The sequence below is a fragment of the Microtus oregoni genome, unplaced genomic scaffold (assembly GCF_018167655.1).
Source record: "Microtus oregoni isolate MIOR12 unplaced genomic scaffold, Mior012 000009F_ref0000495, whole genome shotgun sequence".
In the NCBI taxonomy this organism is placed as follows: domain Eukaryota; kingdom Metazoa; phylum Chordata; class Mammalia; order Rodentia; family Cricetidae; genus Microtus; species Microtus oregoni.
This window is the reverse complement of record NW_024543068.1, coordinates 20389387-20415272: the sequence shown is the minus strand read 5'-3', so window position 1 is coordinate 20415272 and position 25886 is coordinate 20389387. Positions and strand designations below refer to the sequence as shown.

Genomic DNA, 25886 nt, shown 5'->3' with positions numbered 1-25886 from the left:
TTCCACATATGTTTCAGATTGTAGGGATCATAGTCTCAGCTACAGCTCCCTAAAAACAAGTTTCCATTATCCAAATGGGAACGGAGTCTTGTGATGCCACAAATGGCGTGGCAAGGAGTTAGGTCTTCTGCTGAAACCGCAGAGTCCCCGGAGACAGCCAGTAGGTGTCCCTACTAAGCTGTGGAGTCAGAGGGACCTGGCGGTGATGTAAATAAAAGCTGGATATTAATTTGCCAGGTGTCTCTGCCATTTAGAGCTTCTTCCCCCAGAAGCTCCGGCTTCCGAAGAGATGCCTTTTGTTCACTGTTCCTTTGAAAGCCCTCTTCAAGCGTGCATGAGTCTTGAGTGAGGAACGGGTTTGTACTTTGTTTTCTCCATGAAAATCTAGGGCTTTCACGGGTCCCCTGGATGTCCCCTCTTCTCACAGTAGAGTAAAAATGATGAACTATTCCTAAAGTATTGTCTCCAGATGTGCACACTGCCCCCACTTTCCAAAAGCTTTTAACTTGGGGCACACACTAACAAAGTCTTCCCTGTGGCTTTCTGTCCCAGAGCAATTGTTCTAAGTCTTAGTAGGCAGAAAAGCCTAGGTGGGTGGTTCTCGGTTCTGACTGCAAGAGAATTGCTTATAGAGATTTTTCTAGATAGATATTCCAAAGTTTTTCCATTTAGACTCTAAATCAAGAGAGTCCAAGGCACTGGTTTTTAGTCATAACTGGTTTTTTCCTTAGCCCTTTGTCAAGTCTTCAAAGCTCGTTGAGAACCTGCTTTCTTATCTGTTGAATTCATAAAGATAACCATTCCCTTCCACATAGTGACTCTCCAGGAGTATGGCAAACGGTCTCTCAAGTGCAGTGGAGATTTAGGACAACCACTGCCCTGCTGTTTTATTCTTTCCTTCTACCCACACTCCCATCATTTATCTCTGCGTCTCCACCTCCCTAACACCTTTTCCCATGATCCAATCTGCATCTTCCCCATGGAGTATCCAATGACAAGTCTGTGAAATATTAGCCAGCCCTTCCTCACCTCATGCCTTCAGGAAGGGCCTTCCTCATTCATCCACAACAGAGGGCCACCATTCTGGTGTTCAGCCTCCTCCTCCTCACCCTGCTCCTATAAACTCACAGCAGGGCAGTGGGGGTTTGCTTTGGGCTCTTCTGCAGGTGTCACTAGGGAAGAGGGACCAAGCTCACCACTTCCATTGTCATCTTGCTGTGGCTTTGAGATTCTGTCTTTCACTCTGCCTCCCCTGTCACTACCAAGATCTCAGTAACACCTTCTCCTGGAGATTCATAGGTGCACACATCTGTGGTTGGAAATATTCTTTATTTTTGTAAACATTTGTGTTTAAAATAGATGAATCCTGCTCACAATTCATATAATGGACCCAAGACACAGTACACAAAGTTCACTCATCACAGCCGGGCGGTGGTGGCGCACGTCTTTAATCCCAGCATTCAGTAGGCAGAGGCAGGCAGATCTCTGTGAGTTCGAGACCAGTCTCTTTTACAGAGCTAGTTCCAGGTCAGGCTCCAAAGCTATAGAGAAACCCTGTCTTGAAAAACCAAAAAAAAAAAAAAAAAAAAGGAAGAAGTTCACCTGTCACAGGGAGATGGGGGCTCAGGCGGCAGACCAGGGTGAATTGATCTCTCATGCACAGACAGGCCAGGAAAGCCTACTGAACGGTTCAAGGCCAATGACACAGCCCAAGCCACCCAGAATAGCAGGTGGGGTGAGGCAAATTCAGGAATGGAGTGACCACAGATGCACTCCAGAATCTCAGCTTTCCTTCTTCCGTACTTCAGAGTCCACAGAACCCAACCCCATGTTTTCCCTTTCAGAAGCCTGAGGGTCGTGGAATCAAGTTCTTTCTTGAGGTGTTAGGACAGCAAGACAGTGACACTTGCCAGAGGTTAGAACCAGTGCCCTTGTGTAAATTCTCCTCTTGGACCTCTGGCTGAAGGCAGGCCTGTCCACCTGCTGTGTGATGCTACCTAACTCTTGCTACCCAGGAGTCAGTCCCCAAAGGAGCCACCCAGTCAGTCATGGCCCAGTCTTAGAGCCAGCTCCCTACCTTCCTCAGTGAACAATTCCACAGGAAGCCTGAGCTGCCCTCTCCTGCCGCCCCGTTTCCTAGTTTGCTAAGTCAGGAAGAAATTTCCCGTGAGTCCATCCCCATCTCCCTTCCTGGAGGACTGAAAGGGTGTGGGGCCCTTTATCTTCACATCTGCGCCCTGGATTTGAAAGGTCCTTGGTTGGTAAAAACTCACCCAGGGCCCAGATTTTTTTGTTTTTGTTTTTGCTTTGGCTCCGGCCCCAGCCACGCAGTGCATCTTGGGACTATTCTCTTACCTGAGCTCCTCCCACCTTGGGGAATGTGAGGACGACCCCTAGCGTGGGCTTTTGCTTCTTGTAGAGGCCTCCTTCAAGCTATCCTTGGACCACAGGGAGTTAAAGAAACTTCCTGAGCATGGACCTCTGGAGGAGAGCATCCTTTTTACTCCCTTGGTAGCTACTCGGCAGTTGGCAATGCTACAAGCCTACTTACCAGTTAGAGGGCAAGAGGAGGGAGTCTTGGAAGGCAGACTGCTTCTCTCCCCATGTTTTAAGGCCTATTGCCCACAGACTCTGGGACCCAGGAAAATCTTAACTTCTGAAGGCTGGGTTCAGTAAAAGAACAGTGACTCACCTTTGCCAGGGAGTCTGGGGAAATAGTCTTACACAAGAGGCCCCCCGCTGCTGCTACTACAATCAGTTTCCTGAAGTGCACTCTGCCCTTGTCCTAACCTTACTATCTAGGAGCGAGCCCTTCACAACTGCTTTAACCTTTGTCTAGAGTTAATGGCCGACCATGCAGTGTCTGACCCCAGGATTGCCCCTGTCCCTTAGTGTCCTCAGGCCTCGATCCTCATCTTTAAATTCGGGAATCTAGGTGAAGAGGTCATGTACTCACTGCACGGGAGGTAGAATAGAGGTGACTTGTCCCTGCCACTCCTCATCCTTTTGGTTTTGTCTCTGCTCACAGAGACCCAGTTCCTCACAGAGGCCTGTAGGCAGCCAGGCAAAAAGCAAAGGCAGAGGAGGCCAGCCCAGGTCTGAGGCCCACCAAGTAGTGTTTTCTTCCTATCTCAGTGTTCTACTTTCCCAGGTCACTGGGGAGGCAGCCCATGGCACAAGGAGGGACGGCGGGGAGGGGGAAGAAGCAGCACCCATAGCCCTTAAGCTCACCCCAGAGCAGGGTGGCTTGTCCTCCCTGGGGCAGAGCCTAGGTCCATTCCCTTAGGCAGAGTCAGGAAGAAAGGAAAAGCAAAGAAGGGAGGGAGGGAGAGAGGGAGAAAGGGAGGACCCGCAATAGCAGCCACACAGCAGAACACAGGCAAAGGAGGAAGAGAGACAGGGATGCCAAATACACTGGAGGGAAGTGGGTGGAGGAAGAGCAGAAAGAAGAGAAAAAGCAGAGTACTCGAGATGCACTAAGAAATGAGTCTTCAAGTGGCCTTGACTCCAGCCTTGACCATTGTCCCAGGAGCGTGGGGTGGCAAGATGGTCACAGCACATTCTGGGGTCACAGCGGGCCTGTGGCTGGGAAACAGGCTGAAGGTCACCACTCCAGGAGGGGCTGGGGGCACAGGCTGCTCAGAGCCACAATAGAGCTGCTCACGGGGCCAGGCAGGGGAGTAGCAGCTACTGATTTTCGACAGGGTCATCAAAGAAAGGACAGCAGTAGGCAAAGCCCAGGCTCCCCTGCTTCCACGGGCCTCCTGAGGGAAGGGAGTCGCGGGGGGATTCCACACAGGATCCTCAGCACCAGCAGGTCTTTGAAGAGTTCGCTGGGCCCTCAGGTTTGCCTTCTTCTTCCTCCAGTTCTGCCAATGCTAGCTCATTGCTGGTACGTGTTCGGAGACCATCCAGCTCTTTCCTGTGGGCCTGCAGCACCAGCTCCGTCAGACGAGTGAAGGACTGGGAAGCCAAGGAGCACAAGTTAGTCCAGTGTCCCCATTCTCTGCTTCTGGTAACCCCGCCGCTGCCCAAGGTGGAAGGGGTCTCCCATCTTATCCTGGCTCCTATTTGCCACCTCTTCTACCCATCCCTTCTGGGCTCAGCCAGGGACAGGGTAGCAGTCCTGTGTTCTCACCTCTTTGATGTTGAGGTTGGTGCAGGCACTTGTTTCGTAGAAGTCCATGCCATATTCCTTAGCCAGCTGCAAGACAAGGGCAGTTCTGAAAGAGAGGCAGTGAGGGAAGGAGGCCCGTGCCACCTGGTTTGTGCCTCTGCCATCGTGCTCTCAGTGTGTGCCACGGTGACAGGATGACTCGCATGGGACACTGGGGCTCACTCTAAGACACAGGCTGGCAGAGGGTGGGATAAGATGCTCCACCAATATACCTATTTCACCAAAGTCTCAACACGCACATGCATACACACACACATGCATGCACACACACACCGCTATATCACGACACAAAGACAACAGCATATGGCATCTAAATAAGAAACATGGGCGCTGTGTGCAACGAAGCCAGTCTAGGTGCCAAGCTGCCACCCGGGCACCGTGAAACCCAGAACGAGTTTCTATGACCATTCCCTCCAAGCCCCAGCGCCATTCTCTATTAAAGCGGATGACAGTGTCTGCATCAAGGGTTAGCAAACGATTAAATGGGTCACACAGCTAAGAGCACTTACCACGGTGCCACATGGGTCCTGCTCAGTAAAAACTCTTAGTCTTGTAGGGTTTGCCTCCACTTTTGCATTTTAATGACACTGTATTATTTGTTATGCGCCTCCCTCCCCAAAATCAATTCTATGTTAAGGACTAATAGAATGCTATTGACTGGACAGGCGCTCAGAGGGGGTGGATGACTCTTGCCCCAGACTGCCAGTCTTTCTGTTGTGTGGGAATATGGTCTCCCTGCACGCTTGGAGATGCTTTGACCCTCTCGGCCCCACGGCTTGTCTACCTGAGGGTTCTTCATTCCCACACTTTCCGGTCGTGTGGAGTCAGGAAGTGAGGTCTGCAGGGGTGGAGTGGGAGACCCCTCCCTTATGCAAAATATCAGCTAAGCACGGAGTCTGTAAGAGACCGGCTTCCTCATCTCCACCGCAAAGGTGCGATCCTGAGCACAGCATCATCTTGTTTAAGGGGTCTTGGACCTGCTAGAGTTGCTGCCTAAGAGGTCTTCCTCCCCCCTCCCCCCGCCATGTGGACACCTGGTCATTGTCCTGAGGATCCGAAAGCAAACTCTCAAAACTGTCAGCTCCCCAGTGTTGGAAGGGTGAGAGGACCTGACGATGGTGAGGGGGTCCCCGCTCTCAGGACAGGCGCAGCAAGTTCACGTACCTGCTGCCCTTGCTCTCTCCCCACCTGCCGCTTCTGCTCTTCATCAGCCTTATTTCCTATGAGGATCTTCTGGACTCCTTCCGGGGCATACTAAGGACAAGACAGAGACGGGCCTAAGGGAGTGCTCCTCTTCATTCCCAGCTCCCCCATACCGTCTCCACTGGCCTCTAAACCCCCAAGCCCAAGAACCCTAGGGACAGAGTAGCTGACTGGGTACAGAGAGCAGGCTACCAGCATACAAGAGCCCCAGGACCCTTATCTGTGGTTTTGTTTTCCACAATTTCAATTACCATCAGTCAGCCCTGAACTAAAAATATTAAATGCAAAATTCCAGAAATAAACAATTCCTAAGTATTATATTATATTATTATAGCACATTGCAATTTTGCTATTGTTGCCGTTATTTTTTTTTACTTTGTCTAATTTATATATTTTGCCACAAGTACTCAAGACTAGGGAAAGCTAACATATAAAGGGTTTGGTACTATCTGTCCTTCTCAGCTTCCATTGTGAGTCTGAGAATTGAGCGTCATGAAGACTAGAATACCATGACTGACCCCAAGAATGTCACAGGGACAGCTTAGGGCAGGAGATGCTAATACAGATGCCTCGTTGGACTGAACAAATGGTGTCTGAACTGCAAGGTTTGGGGACCCAAAGAGCTGAAATGGTTTCCCAAGGCTTCCTCCACCATGTGCAGAGGCAGGTCTGGTAGCCCAGACTTGTAATTAGATCCGGGCCTGAGGTTTTGAGGAAGACGCTGCCCATGAAGCAGTCTTGGGACTAATGCATGTCCAAGAATGAATGGCACAGCTACGGAAGCCTAAGAGGGCATTGCACATGAGGGTAGGGAAGGTTCGGCTTTTTCCACACAGCTTACCCAAAGGTCTCTATCCAAAGTCATAAAAGACAAGACTGTGTTGGCCAACCGTGAGAGCTTGTTTTACCCCCGGGCCCTTGTTTTGCCTTTCCCTGAGGTGCCTTCCCCCAATCCCATCAGTGAGGCAGAACCTCCTACCTCATCCACGTCACTGACCCACTTCATGATGTGCTGGTAGGAGCGCTCGCTGCTAATGTCATAGACTAAAAATATTCCCTAAGAGGGGGAAAAAAGAGAGAGACAGACACAGTAGAATGTGCAGACATGGGGCCAGACCAGTGGTCCTTCTATGTCCAGCCCGCTCTCCCTTTTCTCTGCCTACAGTGAGGGCTCCTCAGCATGCAGACACGCTTCCTTTCCCCTCAGATGTTCACAGCTGCCACTCTGTAGGCCCCTCACGGAATTCTTAGATAGGAAGACAGCATGTGAGTCCAGACAGAAGGGGGAGGTGTTGTGGGAATTCATTCAGCCAATAGCTTTTTAGATACCAGCCTATTAGGGCAGGGTCTGAGGTACTATAAGCCCAGACAGGAAGCGTCCTCAGCCCTTTTTCCTTTTGGTGGTTCGAGTTTGGTTTGCAGCTCCCAGCGCCCACAGAACAGAGGAACACAGGGGCTCTCTTACCGTGAGTGTTCCCCAATAAGCATTGGTTAACCCTTTATTATGGGCTCTCGGGGACCTTCCTTTAACTGCGCAACACATGAGTTGACCTGAGTCTTTGGCTTGGGGTAAAGGGTCAAGAGTGGAGGGTGTGTGTAGGAGTGATGAGCCAGCTACACCAAGTGGTCTGTGACTAACTGAAGAACAGAGTGAGAGGCTGGGTTTACCCAGCAGGCAATCTGCGGACCCTGTTTAGAGACACAGGCATCTCAAACACCACACTGGAAGTGTGGAGAGCAGCTTCCCAGCTCTACCCCTGAGATGGTGACTCACCTGGGCCCTCCGATAGTACTGCTTCGTGATGGTCTGGTACCTCTCCTGCCCTGCTGTGTCCCTGCAAGAGAAAACCAATCCCTCAGAAGAGACCTTGGGGACAGACAATGAGGGAGGCGCAGGAGCTAGGATCCCCTGTATCCTAGGAGGAAAAGCTGGGGAATTTCAGGGTAAAAACTTAATAGTTCTCTAATCCCCAAGAGTACAAAACACACCGAGTCTGCAGTGAGAGGCCTGGTCCTTGATATGGGCACAGGCAAGGCCAGCAGGGCCTCGGCCTCTTCTCAGAGGTACCCACAGCTCTCCAGAACTCAGCGACTGTGATGGGAGGATGTCTTACACACCCAGTGTCCAGGGCATCGCTAAAGGCAGTTCCCATGGCATTCTAGGATTGAGAGGTAGCTCCATAAACTGGTGAGGGTTTCTAAGACCTTTAAGGCCAGAAAGCCACAGCAGCCCCTGGTGGCCAAAAGTGGAAACTGCACTATGTAGTACTGAGGCATTCTGAAAAAACAAAACAAACCGGTCCCAATCTAAACCGGGGAGTGGCGCTTTCTGCCACAGTGGTACCGCTCCACAGTAAAGCCCAACTCAGAGGGACACCCACAGCGCTTATTTTCCTAGCTCCTAATTCCTTTCCTTTGATGACTTCCCATCAATCCCATAGTTTGCTGAGACTAAGGTTCATAGAACAAGGCATGGGTGTTTCTGATCTCACTCTTCACTGAGATATCCCAGTTACCCCAGATGAAGCTTAAGAGGATTTTATAAATGACAGTATACTCAGGCACAGCTCAGAGTCCCCCCCTCCTTTCCTGGCCTCCTCCTGCTGCCCAACTCACCAAATCTGTATCCGCACTTTGATGCCGTCGACTTCGATGGTCTTCATCTTAAAGTCGACACCTGGAGAAAGTGTGCACGTTAGGAAGGGGGCTCCCTAGAAGAAGGCCTGAGATACCCACGTGGAAGGGCTTTCGCTTTGACCGGAAGCAAGGACCTTGTCTAACACGTTTACTAAACAGACCCTAGAGAGGCACCTAGAGCTTTGGATGAGGCTTTCATTTCCTCAGCAGTGAAAAGTGGGAACATCGCAAATCATCTTCGGGTTGCTAAGAAGACCCTAAGCCACAGCGCTGGCCCGCAACACTCCGCTGCAGCCCTCATTGACCCAGTGCGGTGCGTGGTAGGTACACAAAGCCTGTCAGCTGACGAAAGGAAGAAGCAGGAAGGCACAGGAAGCCCCGGTTCTCGGGTTTCTCTGCCCAAGGCTCTGAAGAGCTGACTTCCAGTCACACCAGATTTTAGGGCCCAGAGCAGAAACACCTGAGGAGAACTACAAGAAGAGTCAGCGCCATCAGCCACAGCAGGCTTAACTGCGCATGCGGACAGGACAAAGAGAGATGCCTGGATGACCAGGCCTTCTGCCAGCTCAGTGTGCCCAGTGATTCAAGAGCGGGGTCTAATGCGGTAAACTGGCAGGTTTGTGTATTTCCTGACAGCAGGTCACAGGGTACCCTAATCCACAGTCTTCAGCTGGGGAACATGGGAAAGGTACAATGTGGCCTGTCCATCACCAGCTGCATCCCAATGGTGCCAGCATTTGCAACACTGCGGCCATCTACTGCCACATGTGGGCTTTGCTGAGCAGCAAGGCATGGTCCCTTATCTCCCCTGTCCCTGGCTTCCACAAAGCCAGACATCACAGTCAGCCTCTTTCCTCCCACTAAGAGCAATCATTGTTTAATTAGAAGGGAGAAAAGGCTTCAGAATGGAAGACCTGAGCTAAATCAAGTCGGTCAGATGTGAATCATTTGTCGCCTGCCTGAGCTGATTCATACCTACTCAGCTGTACTTTTCCAAATGGCATTCGTCCCTGTGTAAAGAGAAAGGGTGACGAAGAGGAAGAGGACAAAAGGAGAGGGACACCTGGCCCTGGTGGGAGGCAGCAGCCAGCATCCTCCCTCCTTGGACAAATGGTTATAAAGAATTGGCCTCTCCCCAGAGCCTGACACAGGAGGTAATCAAGAATCACGAAGTTCTCGTTGTTTCAATGTACGGTACCTTCTTCCAAAAAGGAACCTACCTCACCCTCATAGTCTGGGCAAGAACATGCCCTGCTCAAAGTAGTCCCAGGAGAGGAGGGAGGTAGATGGCTTTACTGCCTCTATTCCTGAACATCTGTGACAGTTGCCTTTGTGCCCTGCACAGGTCTCCGTGTGGGCATAGCAACGAGGACACAAGGTCCCTTCCCTTACAAAGGCCCAGATGCACATAACCTGCCTGAGGTTGGCACAGCATGTATCAAGTTTCCAATTGTCAGACTGTACTGCTTCCTGGAGGGACTGAGGGGAGAGTTATGTGTTAGCATGTGACCTCCACAGGGAAACAGTAGTGATAGCTAATATTGACAGGCTCTAGGATATAGATCCTGGGATCACAAGCCTCTAGGAGTGCCTGCAAGGGGGTCTCTAGACTGTATCAACGGAGGTAGGACGATTCACCCCAAATGTGGGTGATACCACTTCAGGGTTGGGGGTCCTGGGCTGACTAAAAATGGGAAGGCAAGCAGGGCAGGAGTATTCATCTCCTTCTGCTTCCTGCCTGGAGATGCCATGCGATTCCTGTCACAGTGTCAAAGATGTAAAAAGAGAAATCTTCACTGTTTCATTTTCTGGTTTCCTGGGAGTCCTTGAAAGGAAGGGCTCTGCTGAGAGGGGAGCTTCCAGTGCTAAGGAGACAGTTTCCTTGGGAGAGAGGAGGGAGGAAATGAGGCAAAAGCTGTGAGAAGGGGCAGGAGGGGTAAGCAGATGAGGAGTTCTAGGAGCGAGTGCTGGGTCCTGATTAGCTCACTTCAGAGCTGCATGGGCCAGAGTCAAGACTGGGCAATTCTGGGGATCCCAGCCGTCTCCCCTCACAGATGGCACTGCAGCCTAGCCACTCTCAGTTTTGTTTTACTCTGTCTGAGAAATAAAGGATTCCCACTTGGTCTATCTATACGCAATCAAGTATGAGGGAAGGAATAGTCCGTGTCTTCTGAACAATTTTTCCCACCTTTAAATATAAAAAATTTATATTTATAAATATAATCTCCAATGGCATGTACTCACTCTTTCTCTATGTCCTCCTACACCCAGAACTTCCACTGTATCCATCCTACCAACGGAACCCTGGTCTAATGCCACGCGCTGACCGCAGCTCTCGCTCTATCCCGCATGACTGTTGGGTTTGTTTGTTTGCTTGCTTTTCCCATTGCAAGACAGAATCAAAACTCCTGCCTGACAGAGTCCCCTGGAGACTCAAGCTTTCCTACCTCAGCCCTATTGGCTGCTGGGCCAGCTACTTATTCAGCCACATCCTCCTGCGACCGTCCTCCCTAGGAAGTCTTCAGCCCCTGAATGCCATCTCCCCATGCAGACTCTCCGACTCTCTGCAGAGTGTTCACAGCCTGCCTCTCAGGCCTACCACCTCCCGTCCTTCCTCACACAAGAGTCCTCCCTCAGGCTCCTCCTCCTAACAGGAGGCTCCTCCCTGTTGCTGCTTTTGCATCTTTTAGGAAGAAGGGATAGTGTCCATCTACCTCCACCCCAGGGCTCACTCCTGCCTGGCCCGAGACAGTGTTAAACCGCACACAGATTGGAATTCAGGAGTTGTGAGGGGAAGCCTGAGGAGTTGTATCAAAGCCTCGGGAGAGAGGAGGCATGGATTGTAACTTGATCGGGAGCTCATAGGACAATAGTTTCCAAAGTGTATTCTGGGACTTGGAGCCTTATAGTATCACCTTGGATTTAGAAAGGCAGAAGCCTGGGTCCTGCTTCAGACTTGAAGAATCAGGGCCCCGGAGATGTGAGACCCCGCTGTCTGTTTCAGAAGCTCCCAGGAGATTCCCGCACATCTTAAGTTTGCCAGCCACGTGGCTCAAAAGCTTTGCACCTGAACCGCCAAGGAAGGCGGCGGCGCGGGCAGTCTCTCTCAATGTGTATTTTGCAGATCCTTGGCTAAATTTAGAATCACCCAGGAGATTCCTTTTTCATTTTAATGCAGCTACCTTGAAACATAAATAATAAAATTAAGGAAAAAAAAAAGAAATATAAGTACCGTAACCGGCCTAAATCTACCCAGTCAGAATTTAATTAAGGCCTGGAAACTGTATTTTTAACAGCACTGTGTAGGACAGCGGTTCTCAACCTTCCTAATGCTGCGCTCCTTTAATACAGGTTCCTCATTTTGTGGTGACCCCACCACCACCACAAAATTATTTTCATTGCTGCTTCAGAACTGTAATTTTGCTACTGTTATGAATCATAATGTAAATATTTGTGTGTTCCCAATGGTCTGAGGGTCATTTGACCCCCCCCAGAGGGTAGCAACCCACAGGCTGAGAACCACTAGTGTAGCATATGGCAGGAAATTAGCTAGAGGGAAGTCTGAGAACATAACGTAGAGGATGAGACATTACTCAGCCCTGGATTCAGAAAGACCTGGGTCTGAATCCTGAGTTGGGAGCTTAACGTATGACTGTAGAAAAGTCATTTCTCCCAGTTTCCATTTTCTTATCACTAGAATGGGAATCCCACTTGCCTCTCAAGGTGTGCTGTGGGCGTACGTAAACAATGAGTACCTAACATGCAGCTCACAGAGGTGCCCATTCCCACGATGGTGAACTAAATGCCAGCGTTCCCCACAGGCTCAGATGTTTGAATGCTTGGTTCTCAGTTGGTAGCACTGTTTGGCTAGGCTTTAGGAGGCGTGGCCTTGCTGAAGGTATGGGCATTGAGCTTTCAAGGCCTGAGGTCATTACCAGTGAGTACTCTCTGCTTCCTACTTGCAGTTCAAGATGTGAGCCCTCAGCTTCTGCTCTAGCCATTATGTCTGCTACTAACCATGGTGGAGTCTGATCCCTCTGAGATCATAAGTCAAATAAACTCTTCCTTCTCTAGGTTGTGCTGGTCACAGTGTTCTATCACAGCAGCAGAAGTTACTGGCTCATCTACCTTCCCTCTACAAATAAGACTCTTGGAAGCATGGAGCTGGAAACCTGAGAACCCACCACAAATGGGATTTCACCAGCAGCAGGAACCTCATGAGATGCAAATTCTCGGGGCCCAGACCTGTCAGATCTTATGTGTGCTGAAGTAGCCAATCCCCAGGCAGAACCACACCCAAGGCTCTTAGTAACACTTATCTTTATATATATTTTTTAAAAAAAGATGTCTCTTGGCTACAGAATCCCAGGGAAGCACGTAGGTGTGGAGGTTGCTATTGTAAGATGTGGAGAGATCAATCTATTCATGCCCCCATGCCCTATAGCTGAGTCAGAACTGGAAAAACCTGTCTCAAAATCTGCCCAGGATGTTCTTGACTCAGCCAGACACTTCCAACTCTTTGAGGCTGAGGAATCATGTTGCTTATTTGTTTACACTTGGTCTGATAGCTTGAGGCCCTCAGAAGTGAGGAAGCGGGCATGCACAGGGCAAGCCGGTAGCTATGGTCCCAGTGTCCACAACTCCCCTCCCATTCATTTGCTAAGATGCAGTGATGCTGGGAAAATGCTTTGGTGAGGTAATTCAATCAGGTCGACAAGGGCCCTCAGAACTGAGACTAGAGTCCCTTTTAAAAGAGACCTCAGGATGGTGCACACCTTTAATCCCAGCACTAGGTAGGCAGAGGTAGGTGGATGAAGGATGAATTTGAAGTCAGCCTGGTCTACCAAGTCTACATGGTGAGACCTTGTCTCAGAAAACATAAAGCAAAACAATAACAAAATACATTTAGAGATAATAATAATAATGATAATGATGATAATAATAAAGAGCCCCTGGGCAGTTAGCCCCTTTGCCTTCTGCCATAGAAGGAGCCATCTTTGTAGCAGAGGGAGTCCTTAGCCGGCAATGAATCCGCTCACACCTTGATTTTAGACTTCCCAATAATCCCCTAACTATACATTTCTGTTGTTTATAAATTACTGGTCAAGCTGGGCGGTAGTGGTGGCCCATGCCCTTAATCCCAGTACTCAGGAGGCTGAGGCAGGGGGAATCTCTGAGTTTGAGGCCAGGCTGGCCTAATACAGAGTAAGTTCCAGGACAGCCAGGGCTACACAGAGAAACCCTGTCTTGAAAAACAGAAATAAATGACCAGACAAATGTTCTTTGTTACAGCATCCCTCATTAGCATCCACTATACTTTCTTCAGGGAACCCTTTGTTCCTGGAGACAGTCAATGACTCCAGTAATTCATCAACCTGACGGAATCATTTCTGTGTCAGCAAGCTGTTGTCCGTCGTGGGTCCTGACACAGCCGGTGTCCTTCCCGGCTAAAGCCGCAACTCCATAGCCTCTGCTCAAGGGTGCGCCTTGTGGAGAGGAAGCTGCTGACCGGACCACTGGTGATTCACAAGGTGGCCTAGCCATCACGCAAGGAGGGCTAGCTAACTAACTTCAGGCCAACTCCCTCTGAACCAGCACAGTAGTAGCACACACACTTGGAGTCTCAGCTACTCGGGAAGCTGAGGCAGGAGAATTGCTGGAGCTCGGGAGTTCGAGAGTGGTGTAGACAGCATGACTTTTGAGAAATCCCTTTGAAAGAGAGAAGCCAGCCAGCTTCCTCCAGATGAAGGCTTACCCAGGTCACATCAGGAGGAACGTGGCGAAAAGGAGGCAAGAGAGGAGCAGAGATGCCTAAGGACCACGCTGGCTGCAGCTGGGGTTGGTGGTGCTAGACCATGGTATCTGAGTCAGTTCAGACCCGGCTTCAAGTTCAGCCTCTGAGTATCTGTATAGCCATGCCACTTCCCTTTGGGATATCTATGAGTGTCTCAGGACTTCCAAAGGAGTCACAGCCTGTGACTGTTCACCGCCGCCTAATGGCTTCCCACGCTGGTAGGCAAGGCTTCAACCATGGCATTTGGAAGAAGAGTCAAAAAGAAAAGACAAAACAAAACAACAATGTTCCCTATCTTGGCTGCCTCCTACTGCCATCTTCAAGCCCTGTCTAGGTAAATAGCACCTAAAAGCCTGAGAGCATATTTTGTGTTTCAAACTTTTTATTATTGTTGTTGATCGCTTTGTTTTTCAAGCCTTTGCCTTTGTGTAAGCACGGTATTGGGTGTTAGGATTCAGGCATTATGCTGGCCTGTCACCTGGCAGGATGCACTCGGGCAGTACCCTGGCTAGCCCAGGGTTCTATGATGCAAAAGGTCCCTTTAAGGGACAAGCTCCGCCTATTCTCACTCTCCCTTTCTTGCTGTTCTGCTGAAGAAGCAAGCAGGTCTCTCCCTCTCTTCCCCTTCCCTTCTCCCACGTTTCTCTGAATAAAACTCCCCACGTAAGCTCTGTCTGCATGCTGTGTCTGTCCCTCACCGGCCGCCAAGGTCCGTCTCGCACAGAATCATATCACTGGGAATAAAACCCCTTTCCCAGAGAGCATAACGAAGGACATATGTGCACCTGTCAATCAGGTACAGAGGCCTGTTTCCTGCCATCTAACAATGCCAGGCACAGGGTGATTGTGAACGGTGCTGCCCTCACCATGTGGCCGTGGCCTAGGGAACCCCAGGCCTCCTCTCTTCCTTCTGGGTCCTGGCTGCATTGGCTCTCCCCACAGAGCTCCAGTCTCCCACAGTACCGTCCAGAGACTGCCTGGCCAGAGTGTGATGATAGTATAGCCATCAGAGACAGGAAAGACAGCCAAGGCTCTTCTCTGGGCACCTACACGTGGGGCAACACGGGCCAGGCAAGAGGCAAGGCCTGGTGCTGACTTGGTTTCAAAATTATCCTAAGGGTTTGCCGGCTCTCTCATCTAGCAACGAAGGTGAAGGCTACAGAAAGAGCAACAGGGCTTAACCGGGACTCTTCCTGCCCACTGCTGAAGGTGCCAAGGGCAGCCCTCAGAAAGGCATGCAGGGACTGCGGTAAGAACACCATGGGTGGTCAAGGTTCGCTTTCCGGTTCTGCCTTCATCACTAGATAGCACGTGGTCACGGGAGGGCTGGCTAATCTCTCCAGGCCATGGGCTTCCTCCCCTGTTAGTGGAGGAGGACAATCCCAATGTCAGAAGATTCCTGTGAAGAGCTTGAGATACTGGATAAAACCCTCACAGGATCCGGCACAGGGCTTTATGACATGCTAGCTGAAGACCTTACCAATCTCCCTAGAGAGAGATGGAAACTGTCCTGGTTAGTCTGTTTGTTTTCCAACGTGATACAACCTAGAGTCACCCGGGAAAAGGGAACCTCAGGTGGGGATCTGCCTTGTTCAGATTGGCCTGTGGCCATGTCTGTAAAAGTCTGTCTTAGCTGGCGATAGATATGGCAGGGCCCAGCCCACTGTGGTCAACACCATCCCTAGACAAGTGAGCCTGAGCTGTGTAAGAACACTAATGGGGCATGAGCCGGCGAGCCAGTCAGCACGCAACATGCCTCCATGCTTCTCTTTCAGTTCCTGGTTGAGTTCTTGCCCTGAATTCCCTCAATGATGAACTGTGACCTGGAAGGGTAAGCCACACAAACCTTTCCCTTTCCCAAATTGCTATTGCTTAGAGTGTTTCATCACAGGAACAGAACAGAAACCAAGAGACATAGCCCGGGCAACGGAAAGAACTCTAGGAAGCTAGGGAGGAAAAGGGAAGCAGAGCAGAGCTCTAGGCAAAGCAAAAAAGCAAAGACCACCAACTGTGGAACCCAGGGGGTCCCCAGAGTCTGGCAAAGCCAATATGAGTATCAGCAGCTGCCTCCCTCCAGCCGGCACCTCCTGGGTTAATTTCGGGTGCCAGCTTGCCTGTCTACCAATGCCACATGCTTGAGTGGAAACAGGGCTGTCTCTGGATGCCAAATGTTATCACCACAATCAACCATAGCCTAAAGGGCCAGCAGCGTGACCTGAGCCTTTTCATTAGCAATGAGACGCCACATAAGGCACAATTTAATACAACTGAAACCCAAGGCAGACACCCAATCTCTGGGGCCATGCTGGCTCCAGTTACCAAGCGTCAGTCCCGTGAATGCCCTCATTCTGCATGCTGGCATGAAACTGGCATGCTCCGGGCACATGCCGTTCCTGCAGGTTGTATCAGGAGGTCACTTCCAAACAGGTCACCTGACCAAACAGGTCAACACTAAAACAGGCTTTAGGTAGAGACAGAATCAGTGGGGAGGTGGCTGGCTAACTCCATACAGACATCAGGTAATCCCCAACTCAAAACTACCTCTCCATCAGGCAGTGGTGGCACATACCTTTGCCCTTAATCTCAGCACTCAGCAGGCAGAGGCAGGTGGAGCTCTGTGGATTCAAGGCCACCCAGGTGTACAGAGTAAGTTCTGGGACAGCCAGGGCTGTTACCCAGAGAAACCCTGTCTCAGAAAAACAAAAATACCAAAGCAAATCAAACAAACAAAAAGACCTGCCTCTGAGCAAAAAGCTCCTCAGGTGACTAATAACGCCACCCCATAAGTGAAGGATGTGAGAGCGAGAATTACACACTGAGAGAACTCAGAGGCTGAGCCAAGAGCGGATTCAAGACAAAGGCCGTCAGCACAGTCATTCCAGGGAAAGGAAGAGGACGTTGTGTCCCAACCTGTCACTGGCTTCCTCCTGCTTTCTGTCTGGTGACTCTTACCTCACTCTGTCCTGGACCACATGCTGACTGACTTTCTCCTCTATGGAACCATCCCTCACTCTGGCTCTGTTCCGAGGGAAAGGTGCACACAGACCTCAAGGCAAATGCATTGGCCACCATCACACCGTCTTGCTCTGGGAGCGTCAGGAAACAGACACGTCAGAGGGTGCCCTGGTCTAGCCAGCATCCCGATCCTCTTCCTCCAAGGCTGTGTTTCAGCCTCCAGAGTACTGGACTCAAGGCTCTGACTCAGTTGTCTGCCCACTGGAAATTCTGGAAGTCTCACATATTCTAGCTGTTCCAGCTGCTCTTTTTTAAAGCTCAAACACACACACACACACATACTTGTGTGTCCTCTAACACACATCAATAAAAATTGATTAAATTTTTTATTACATGCTTATTGTGTGTGTGTATGAATACCCATGTGCGCCATGGCACACATGCATGAATGTGTGTCTGTGTGTGCACATGCAGCTTTCGCATGTGACACCTTGCAGAAGTCAGTTCTCTCCTTCTCAGCGTCCGAACTTGGGTCAGCCAGCTTGGCAACAGGCACCTCTACCCACTGAGCCATCTCATCTGCTCTTAAAAAAAATTTTTTTAAAGTAAAAGATTAGAAAGGAGTGGTAGACCATGATCATAACTTGAGGCCTTTTCTTTTACTCGAAAACATAAGCTCAGTCTTTGGGAACATCGGAGCCTAGGGTCTACTATCAGGTAGAGGAAGTCTCCCTGTCAAACACTGACCCTCATGAGACTGGAAGGACTCCCAGGGCTAGAGTCCAAAAAACTTCTTACTCCATGGCTCCCTGGCTGTTGACATGGTCTAGCAAGGTCACTCCAGCTGCCTGGCTGAGTTGAAGGACATCATTTTACCCCCGGAATCCTGATTAATAAGCAACACCAACTTTAGTCTAAAATAACAAGCTCTCATACTTGTATATCCCAGAGAACTTCTCTCACACGGAGATCATGGGAGCCACTGCCTCCTTCCCTAACATGTCTGATTTCTACTATGGAATGTATCTGAGCAAAAGGGCTAGATGCTACTAGAAACAGGTGACCCGTTGCAGAAGTCCTCCCCACTCCTCACAGCCCTACACATGCCTAGCTACTAAGTTTCTCATCGTCTTATGAGTCCCCAAAACACAATACTACCCTTTGACTGTCCTGCGGAAGAGTCCCCTAGGAAAATGTATTCATTCATTTGTTCAAATAAACTCTTTATAAACGCTTACTGTGTGTCTGGAACTAAGCGAGGTGCTCTGAAACAGGCAGCGAATGCAGTCTTGAGCTCTGAGAACATTCATTCTAGCCGAATAGACAGATGCTGAGGAAACCAACCCAATCATAATTTTAGAGGGTAATGAGGGTCAAGACGTCAGAGGGGGTTAAGGGAGAAGGGGCGACAAGTCACTAAAAGTGGCTGTTGAGAGGAGCTCTCTCAAGGTAGTGGTATCTGGATTGAGGTCTCAGTGCCAAGAGTGTACAACAGAGAGTGCTAAAGGACCAGAGCTCCAGGCAGAGGAGGCACAAGCATCTATCTGCAGGCAGGAATATGTTTTGGTCAAACTCACAGTTCTTGGGAAAGAAAGAGAATAGGGGCCACCATTTTCCTTTCCTCTATTATAAAGAGGGAAAACATGCCAGACTCTTACATCTTGTTGGGTCTTGTGAGGACTCTCACAAATGTATCTGGGCACATGTATACTCACTCACATGTGGGGGTGGGGGAGGAGGAAAGGAGAGAGGGAAGGAAGGAGACTCTGACCCTAACAAATCCAGCAGCAGTGGAAAGGTAGGGATGCTCTGGACACAGCCAGGAAAGGCTATGGTGTGGCCTCGCTGGTCCCAACAAGCTGGGGGGAAAGCTTCCACCCTGCTTCCTCTAGCAACTTCCCCTGACCTCTGTCCCAGGAGGAACTGACTTAGCCTTCAAGAGCCTACTCAAATGTCACTCCTGTGAGGACTTATCAACCTGCTCAGGAGGGAGTCCCCACTCGGTGAGTTCAAAGCATTCGGACATCCCATCCCTGTTACACAGGAACATCCTGGCTGGTTGGAAGCCTCACTCCCAGTGACCCTGTGAACTCCTGGAAGGCAAAGCAGCATCTTATTTCATCCATCCTCTCGTTGCTTGGCAGAAAGGGAGGTTCCTTCAATAATATTCAACGAAGTTGAATGCATGCAAGAAAAAAATGAATGGGAATGTGAGTGACTGAATTCATGGACGGATGTGTATCTGCCAGGAGCAAGGTGCAGCCAAGAGACCAATTTTAATCAAGGAAGAGCAGTCGGGATAGCGCACATTTCAAAGCCAATGGCTGGCCTCTAGATCATGGTGCCCATCAGTGTTCTCAGTTATCTCCATCAACATGGTAATAGAAGGGTAGCCCTCGGATCCCATCCTTCTGGTCCCCATCTGGCTTCCTCAGTCTGTCCCAGATTTCCCTCAAGGGATGTGCAGAGGAAGCAGAGCCCTCTTCCGGGCAGGGGAGGTGTATACTCTCTTCTCTTTGACTTGCAGGAGAGAGAGTCCCTTTAGAAGCCTTTGCCGGGGATTCTGGGATGAAGGGACTGCCCAAAGGCGCGTTGGAAGCACTTAAAGGGAATGGGTTACCTGCAGGGGAGCCAGCAGTCACTGCTTGTCCTAAACATCTTTCTAAAATAGGGTGGATGATTAGCTTCTACCTCCCCAGCAGAAGGAATCAAATGTAGAGGAAGCCCTGGACCCTCCTTGACTGAATTCACCGAACAGACACATGAGTCAAGGAGAAGCCAGATTTGTTCAGGAAAAGTAGCAGTTTTACAGGGGAAGCAGACACAAGTATTAGATTACAGAAGTAGGCCCTCTGAGAAGACCTGGCAATTGGGATGGAAGGGTAAATGGCCAAATATCGACTTCCTGTGTTATAAACCGCATTACCAAATTGTCTGTGCAGAGGGAGGAGAAGGAAAGGGCAGAGCCAGGGAGTGTAGGGAGGCAAGAAAGAAATGAGGTGCTCAAAGCCCTGGGTGAGCCAGCACATCTGTGAGCGTGGTACAGATGCGCAGGTCAGCAAGACCTTCCTCAGGTCTCAGCTGTGTTCCTCCAGGGATGGTGTCCTTTGGGGGAAAGGTGGGAGACTGGGTCTGTGCCTGTGCCAAAAGGAGGAAGGACCAGAATGGAGACTAGATGGCTGAGAAAGAGTGATACCTGGTAGGGGCCCCAGCCTGAGACAGAGCCACCTTTGTCCTCCCGGGTGACCTCCTTACTAACACTCTTCCTTTAGAGATGCTGCCAGCACTAGAGCAGGAGTATTGAACAGGGGTAAGATACACTGAGCCTGCAGCCCTGGGATGGCAGACAGCTCCCCAATTTCACCCCATTCATTTAGCACTGTAACCCCAGTGTCAGTGTAAGACCTGACATCGTGGTTGGTTGTTTAATAAATAGTACCCAGAGGGGCCAGGGAAACAGCACAGTTCGTAAAGCATAAACCGCACAAGCCCGAGAATCTGAGTTCAGGCTCCAGCATCTAGGCAAAAGGCCAGGTGTGGCAGCGCGTGCCTGGAATCCCAGTGCTGAACAGGCAGAGACAGATTGGGCTCCCCTAGCTAGCAAGCCTCGCTGAATCAGTGTGCCCCAGGTCCCGAGGAGAGAGCCTTGTCTCAAAAACCAAGGTGGATGCTCCGAGGAATGACATCCAAGGTTGACCTCTGGCCTTCATGGGTACCTGTGTATAGATCACAGACCCAAAATAGCATCCAAATGATTGAGCCTTCGAGTGATGGGCAGGATGACGTCATAGCCCATTATCGACTGTTTACTCATCTCCATGACATTCGTATGAGCTAGGAATAATAAGAGTGACAGCAGCTACAATTTTATGGAGGACTCTCCCAGTACGTTGTATCTATTAACCTCTATAATCTCCCAGGCAACCATTAAGAAACGTTCTGCTGTCCGCTGTTTGGAACTGCAGAACTAAGCGCTGAGATCAAGTGAGCGTTTGAAGGGCTCGGGGGCAGGCAAGGCAATGAGCATGTGCAGGTCATTGCCCGCGCTGTTTCCATTCTACCAAGTGCTTTTTATCTTCCCTCCTTTCTATAAGGCCTGGAGAACGGAATAGGGGGCGGTGGGTCTCAGGCTGCCCTAGATCTGCGAAAATCTGACAAAGCCATGACCCTCCCAGAGTGACACTGTCTTCGTTCTCAGTTCCTTGGCCTAGAAACCTGCACATCTTGGGGTCGCAGCACCCAAACATTTGCCTGGTGTCTGTCAGGTCGCTTAGATCCAGGATCAGATCTAGCTCTCCTGGGTCTTCCTCCTCTTTGTCCCCCCCCCCACAAGTCACCACAAGCACCTGCCTTAGGCAGTCAGAGCCTGTTCCAGTTTTCTTCTAGAGGCAGGTGGCTACGGCAACCAGAGAAAACAGCCTTGAGTTGAAGCAGCTGGACCGGTCCAACTAGGAAAAAGTGGTGGCCTCTCCTCACTGGAAAAGGGGAGAAGCCTGAGGGTGGCTTTTCAAACAAAAGGCCCAGAGACTGGCGAGACTACTCCAGAAGGACCCAGGAACCATCATCCCCTGGGAAGTCCCCTCAAGCTAGCATTACACTACAGCCCTGGCCACGGTAAAGGAGATGCCTGAACACCAACATCCACGGAAGAGGTCTCCCAGCCAGGCCCGACAGCCCAGGTAACAGGATAGGCTTTACTTCTTTCAGAAGTGCCAGGCTGCCGGCTGGAAGCACTTCCTATTTCAAGAGAGGAAACCAAACCACAAAAGTGAAGGCGTGGGCACCTCTGCTTGGTCCCAGAGGAGTGGAAAAGAGCTAAGTGGCTCCTCCTAACCGTGACAGCAGCAGACCAAGGTGCACATGATTTGGCCTCACCTCAAGTTACTGAAGGTTTAGGAGACAAAAGCAGAACAGAGGAATGTTCTTGCTCCTAAAAGCTCCCTTCTGCTGCAGCCAGACTGCCCAGAGTCCCATGGACACCCACTCACTTCGCACCTCTGTTATCTGTGCTCACGTTGTTCCATCTGCTCCCTTCCGCTGCAGGAACCCACCCACAGGCAACCCACACCACAGCGCCCAGCTTCAGCCTTCCCTGCCTCGTGGAATCCACAGGGACCTCTCCCTTTCTAACCTCCATTAGCAACAACAGCGCTCATGGAGTCCACCACCTCTCCCTGGCTGCCTCTGGCACATCTTCCATGGAGAAAGATTCCTCCGAGGCCTTTCCTGGGAGCAGTGGCTCAACTGTAGCCCACCTCTTCTGTCTAAAGAGTGGCTTGCAGATGCTATCTCATTTTGGCAATAGCTCTTTATTGCCTTGCTTTGCTTCCTCAGCTAGATCAGAGACTTCTATGAGCAGGAAAGAGCAGACTGTAATGTCACTAGAATGTCCAGCATGGTCCTTCATGGGAATACTCCGTTATGTTAACAGATGAGATAGTCTTATCAGGATACGGCAGGAACAGAAGGCTCTGACTGCTCCACTCTGGACCATGCAAGGGAGCATGACAGCAAGGAAAGGAGAATGAGGGGCACAGACCTAGCTTCATGGTTGAAAGATGGAGAGAGAGTACATCGGTGCCTCAGTCTCCCCGCTGGCTCTCTCATGGAACATCTCGGACTCTTATGTGGAATATATAGGAAATTATCAAAGAACCAGCCAAGGTGATATCAACATGAGCCAAAGATGAGCCAAGGATTTGCACTCTTGTCTTGGCAGCAATCAGTGGAACTGCCTTGTTTTCTCCATTTGTGAGACAACCAAAACAAACGAGGAGAGATGCCTAGATCAACACCCGCTATGGAATCTCCCAAGCCTAGCATACAGGGCACACATGTCTTCCTAATGGATAAATTATGAATCTGAGCTGGCAGCTCCCCCCCCCCATTTCCTCGGTTCTTTGATTTGTCTTCTGGCTGCCCCTTCCTTGGGAAACTTTCCAAATCACCTAAGGAAATAGCTTCTCTGGACCATCCAATTCTTTCCCTTCAGCTGTAGTTAACACTGGAAACCATGGCCAAGATGGGAAGAAGCACAGGCCCTCCCTCTGTCAGCTTTAAATAAGAAAGCACTTAAGAAACCCGGTGGGGCAGATTTAAAGAGCTGGAGCGAAGGATGACAGATTTCTTTGTCTTCTGTGGACTTCAGAATCCGAAGGTATTTGCGCATCATGTGGAAAGGGGTACCAGGCCATCTTCTGATGGCAGAGAACAAACTCCAGGAAAAGGTTTTAGGCAATATGCCAAGGCTGGCATGGGAGTACAGAAGTATACCAAGCAACTCACTGATTCACCCCTGCCCCTGAAGGAGCGCACTCTGCAGGGTTTCCGGGGAGGTCCCTGGGCTCTATCTGCTGGAGGATGACTGAGGAAGGTTAGGAGGTTAAAGGTGTGGGGTAAAGAATGGTTCTCTTTCATGGAAAGCACAGCCTCTGTAGGGCCATCTGGCATTTTAGAAGCAGAGGTTCCTTGGCTCCTCTGCCAAAGAGGGGCATATGTCTCCTGGGGGAGGCTCACTCCTCACACACTAGGCAGGAGTCCTCAGGTCGTCTGCAGTGACGGGAACCAGTCAAGTCCGCAAAGGGAAAACTCCAGGTCACTCCTAGGACTTGTAACCAAGACTCCAGGATGCAAACTACTTCTCTTCAGGTAAAATCCAGGCACACCCGCCCCCCGCCCGCCACACACACCCCTTGGTTCACTGCAGATAGCTAGCTGAACAGCTCCTGGACTCAGACCCTTGTCAAGGATATGGGGCAAGTTTCCATAAAGAAACCTGTTGCCCTTTGTCCCCAAGCCTGCAAGCTCTCTCATACCCCATCTGGTTTCCTCAGCCACTCCCTACCTCTCTCTCATGACTTCCCCCAACACCTGCCTCATTCTCAAGGGCTCCGGAGGGGCAGGCAATCCTCTCTCAGGCAAGGCTCTGTATCTGTCCCCTTCCCGTCTCTCCAAAATGGTTTTTATTCAAACAGTGGTCCAACCCAAGCTCCTGGATCTCTTAGGAGCTGGCTTTAGTGCCCTGGAGAAATACGGACACGTTTTGTTCTCTGGCTCCTAGTGACTTGATGAGAGCAAAGCACATCAGGAGACCCCAAGGGCTCAGCGAGAGGGACAGCCAGCACTCAGCCGGTGTCACGCTCAAGCTAAGCGCTTTACACGCACTCGTTCACTTGATCTGTACATCTCAGGAAGGTCTCGTTATTAGACCCATTCAACAGATGAGACACTGGAGCTCAGAAGCGTAAGCCATAGTCAAGGCTACCCCAAAGGGAACTCTCCAGGTAGGCCCTTGGCAATGCTTGCCTCTCTCAACAGACGAGACACTGGAGCTCAGAAGCGTAAGCCATAGTCAAGGCTACCCCAAAGGGAACTCTCCAGGTAGGCCTTGGCAAATGTGGCTCTTCTCCTCTTGACTGCAACTATGTAACAACCCTACTTTCTCTTGGCAAGGAGTGTGTGTGTGTGTGTGTGTGTGTGTGTGTGTGTGTGTGTGCTGGGGGAGGAGTAGGAAGCAGGGGTGGGGTGGGGGGGATCCTTAAGAGGAAGCTGAGAGCTGGAGCCCTCCCTTAAGGCTGGAGGATTCCTACAGGATGACCAGACAGCTGGCAGGTTGTTTCTGCCAGGAGCCATGAGAAGGCTACTCCAGAGCCAACCAAGCCTGGTACCCCCGGAATCAGATGTAGGTGGAATCCTCTCAAGTCAGCCCTCCTGGAAGAGAGGGCCCTCCCTTGCCCATGAAGGAAAGACCACTGAGTCACTCTCAAAACAGTGACCCTCCTGGCCTTGCCAGAGTGTCATCAGGCCTTTGTCCCGGTGTAAGGTATGTCCTGTCTACTTGCTGAGCCTCTGGTCTGCATGGACATTCCCGATCTTCCTTCGCCCTCTTCAAAACTGCCGCTGGCTTTTATTTTTCTTTTCATTTTTCCTCTTGCGCTGTTGTATCTCTGGTACCATACTCCAGGCTTTACCCACACAAACAGCCCTAGAAACTCCGTTCCTTTGACCAATGTCTCCCACTGCCCACTCCCATCCTGACTCCACATCGACTCGCCCAAACTAAGGGTACCTCAGCGACTTCCTGACTAGTCCCCACCCGGATCCCCTTTTCCTCTCCCCTTCATCTGGAGCTGTGGGTATATCACTTCACTGGCTGTAAGTCTCATTGCCCCAGCTCAAGGTACCCTGGCCTACACCCGTCTCTGTCTTACCATGTTGGATGGGAAGGCTCCCCAGTCAGAAGGCTAAACTCCCACCCCTAATTCCTGATTGCAGGCAACATGTTCCCCTCACCTGCAGGAATCGAGGCTCAGGGCCCCAGTCGGGGGACTTCTCACCCCTAGGTGTACTCCCTCTCCCTGGCCTCCCGCGCCACCGTCTCTACCTAGAGGGGCGCACAATCCCTCCCGGGCTGGGGATGAAGAAGCAACCACCAGGAGGTGAGGATGGGGCGTCCCCTGGCCACCGCCCCTTACCGATGGTGGAGATGTGCGAGGAGTGGAACTCGTTGTCGGTGAAGCGGCACAGCAGGCAGGTCTTGCCCACCCCGGAGTCCCCAATCAGCAGCAGCCGGAACAGCACATCGTACTGCTTCGCCATGGCAGGGACTCAAGGGGGCTCGCGGGTTGCGGGCGGCGGCGGGCTCAGCCCCGCTCAGCCTCTGCCATCGCGACCGGAGCCCGCCTCAGGACACCGCGGTGGCGAGAAGGAAGCGGCCCGGCCCCGGCGCTGGCCTCGCCCGCTGGCTGGAGCGGGGAAGCGCGGCTGCGGCGGGAGCGGCGCGGGGAAGCTCGCGCAGGCGGGTGGCGGGCGGGGACAGCCGTGGATACCGCCCCTGCCCCGCCCTCCGCCCGTCCCCTGCGCTGCCGCCGCAGCGGGAGAAGAGGGGGGGGGGGACCCCAGCTGCCGGTCCGGGTCGGGTCCCAGTTCAGATCCTAAGCCCTGGGGTGGGAAACGTTTGCATCTGAGTGGCGGAGTTGGGATTAGCGCTCACCCAACCCACCTCGCCAACCTTGACTTTCCTGTCCCAACACTTCTCGAATCCCACTCCAAGCCTGATTCTTGTCACTCACCTCTCCTAGGCACTGTCCCCTGCAGCCGCCTGGCCCAGCTTATCGGTGG

The 25886-nt window shown here is 51.1% G+C and overlaps 1 protein-coding gene across 2 annotated transcripts; it reads right to left on the bottom strand.

Moving 5' to 3' along the window:
• Positions 1 to 1316: 1316 nt before the first annotated feature.
• Rab15 (RAB15, member RAS oncogene family) lies at positions 1317 to 25611 on the bottom strand. 2 transcript variants are annotated; one of them, XM_041658335.1, is made up of 7 exons: positions 25241 to 25605; positions 7997 to 8057; positions 7155 to 7215; positions 6360 to 6437; positions 5342 to 5431; positions 4139 to 4204; positions 1317 to 3963 (listed from the first exon to the last, which is right to left on the bottom strand). In XM_041658335.1, the coding sequence occupies exons 1-7, from the start codon at positions 25362 to 25364 to the stop codon at positions 3805 to 3807; spliced, it is 639 nt and encodes a 212-aa protein (XP_041514269.1). In that variant the 5' UTR covers positions 25365 to 25605; the 3' UTR covers positions 1317 to 3804. The 2 variants fall into 2 exon arrangements, with proteins under 2 accessions (XP_041514269.1, XP_041514270.1); XM_041658336.1 differs by lacking the exon at positions 6360 to 6437 and having other exon boundaries at positions 25241 to 25611.
• Positions 25612 to 25886: the final 275 nt, after the last annotated feature.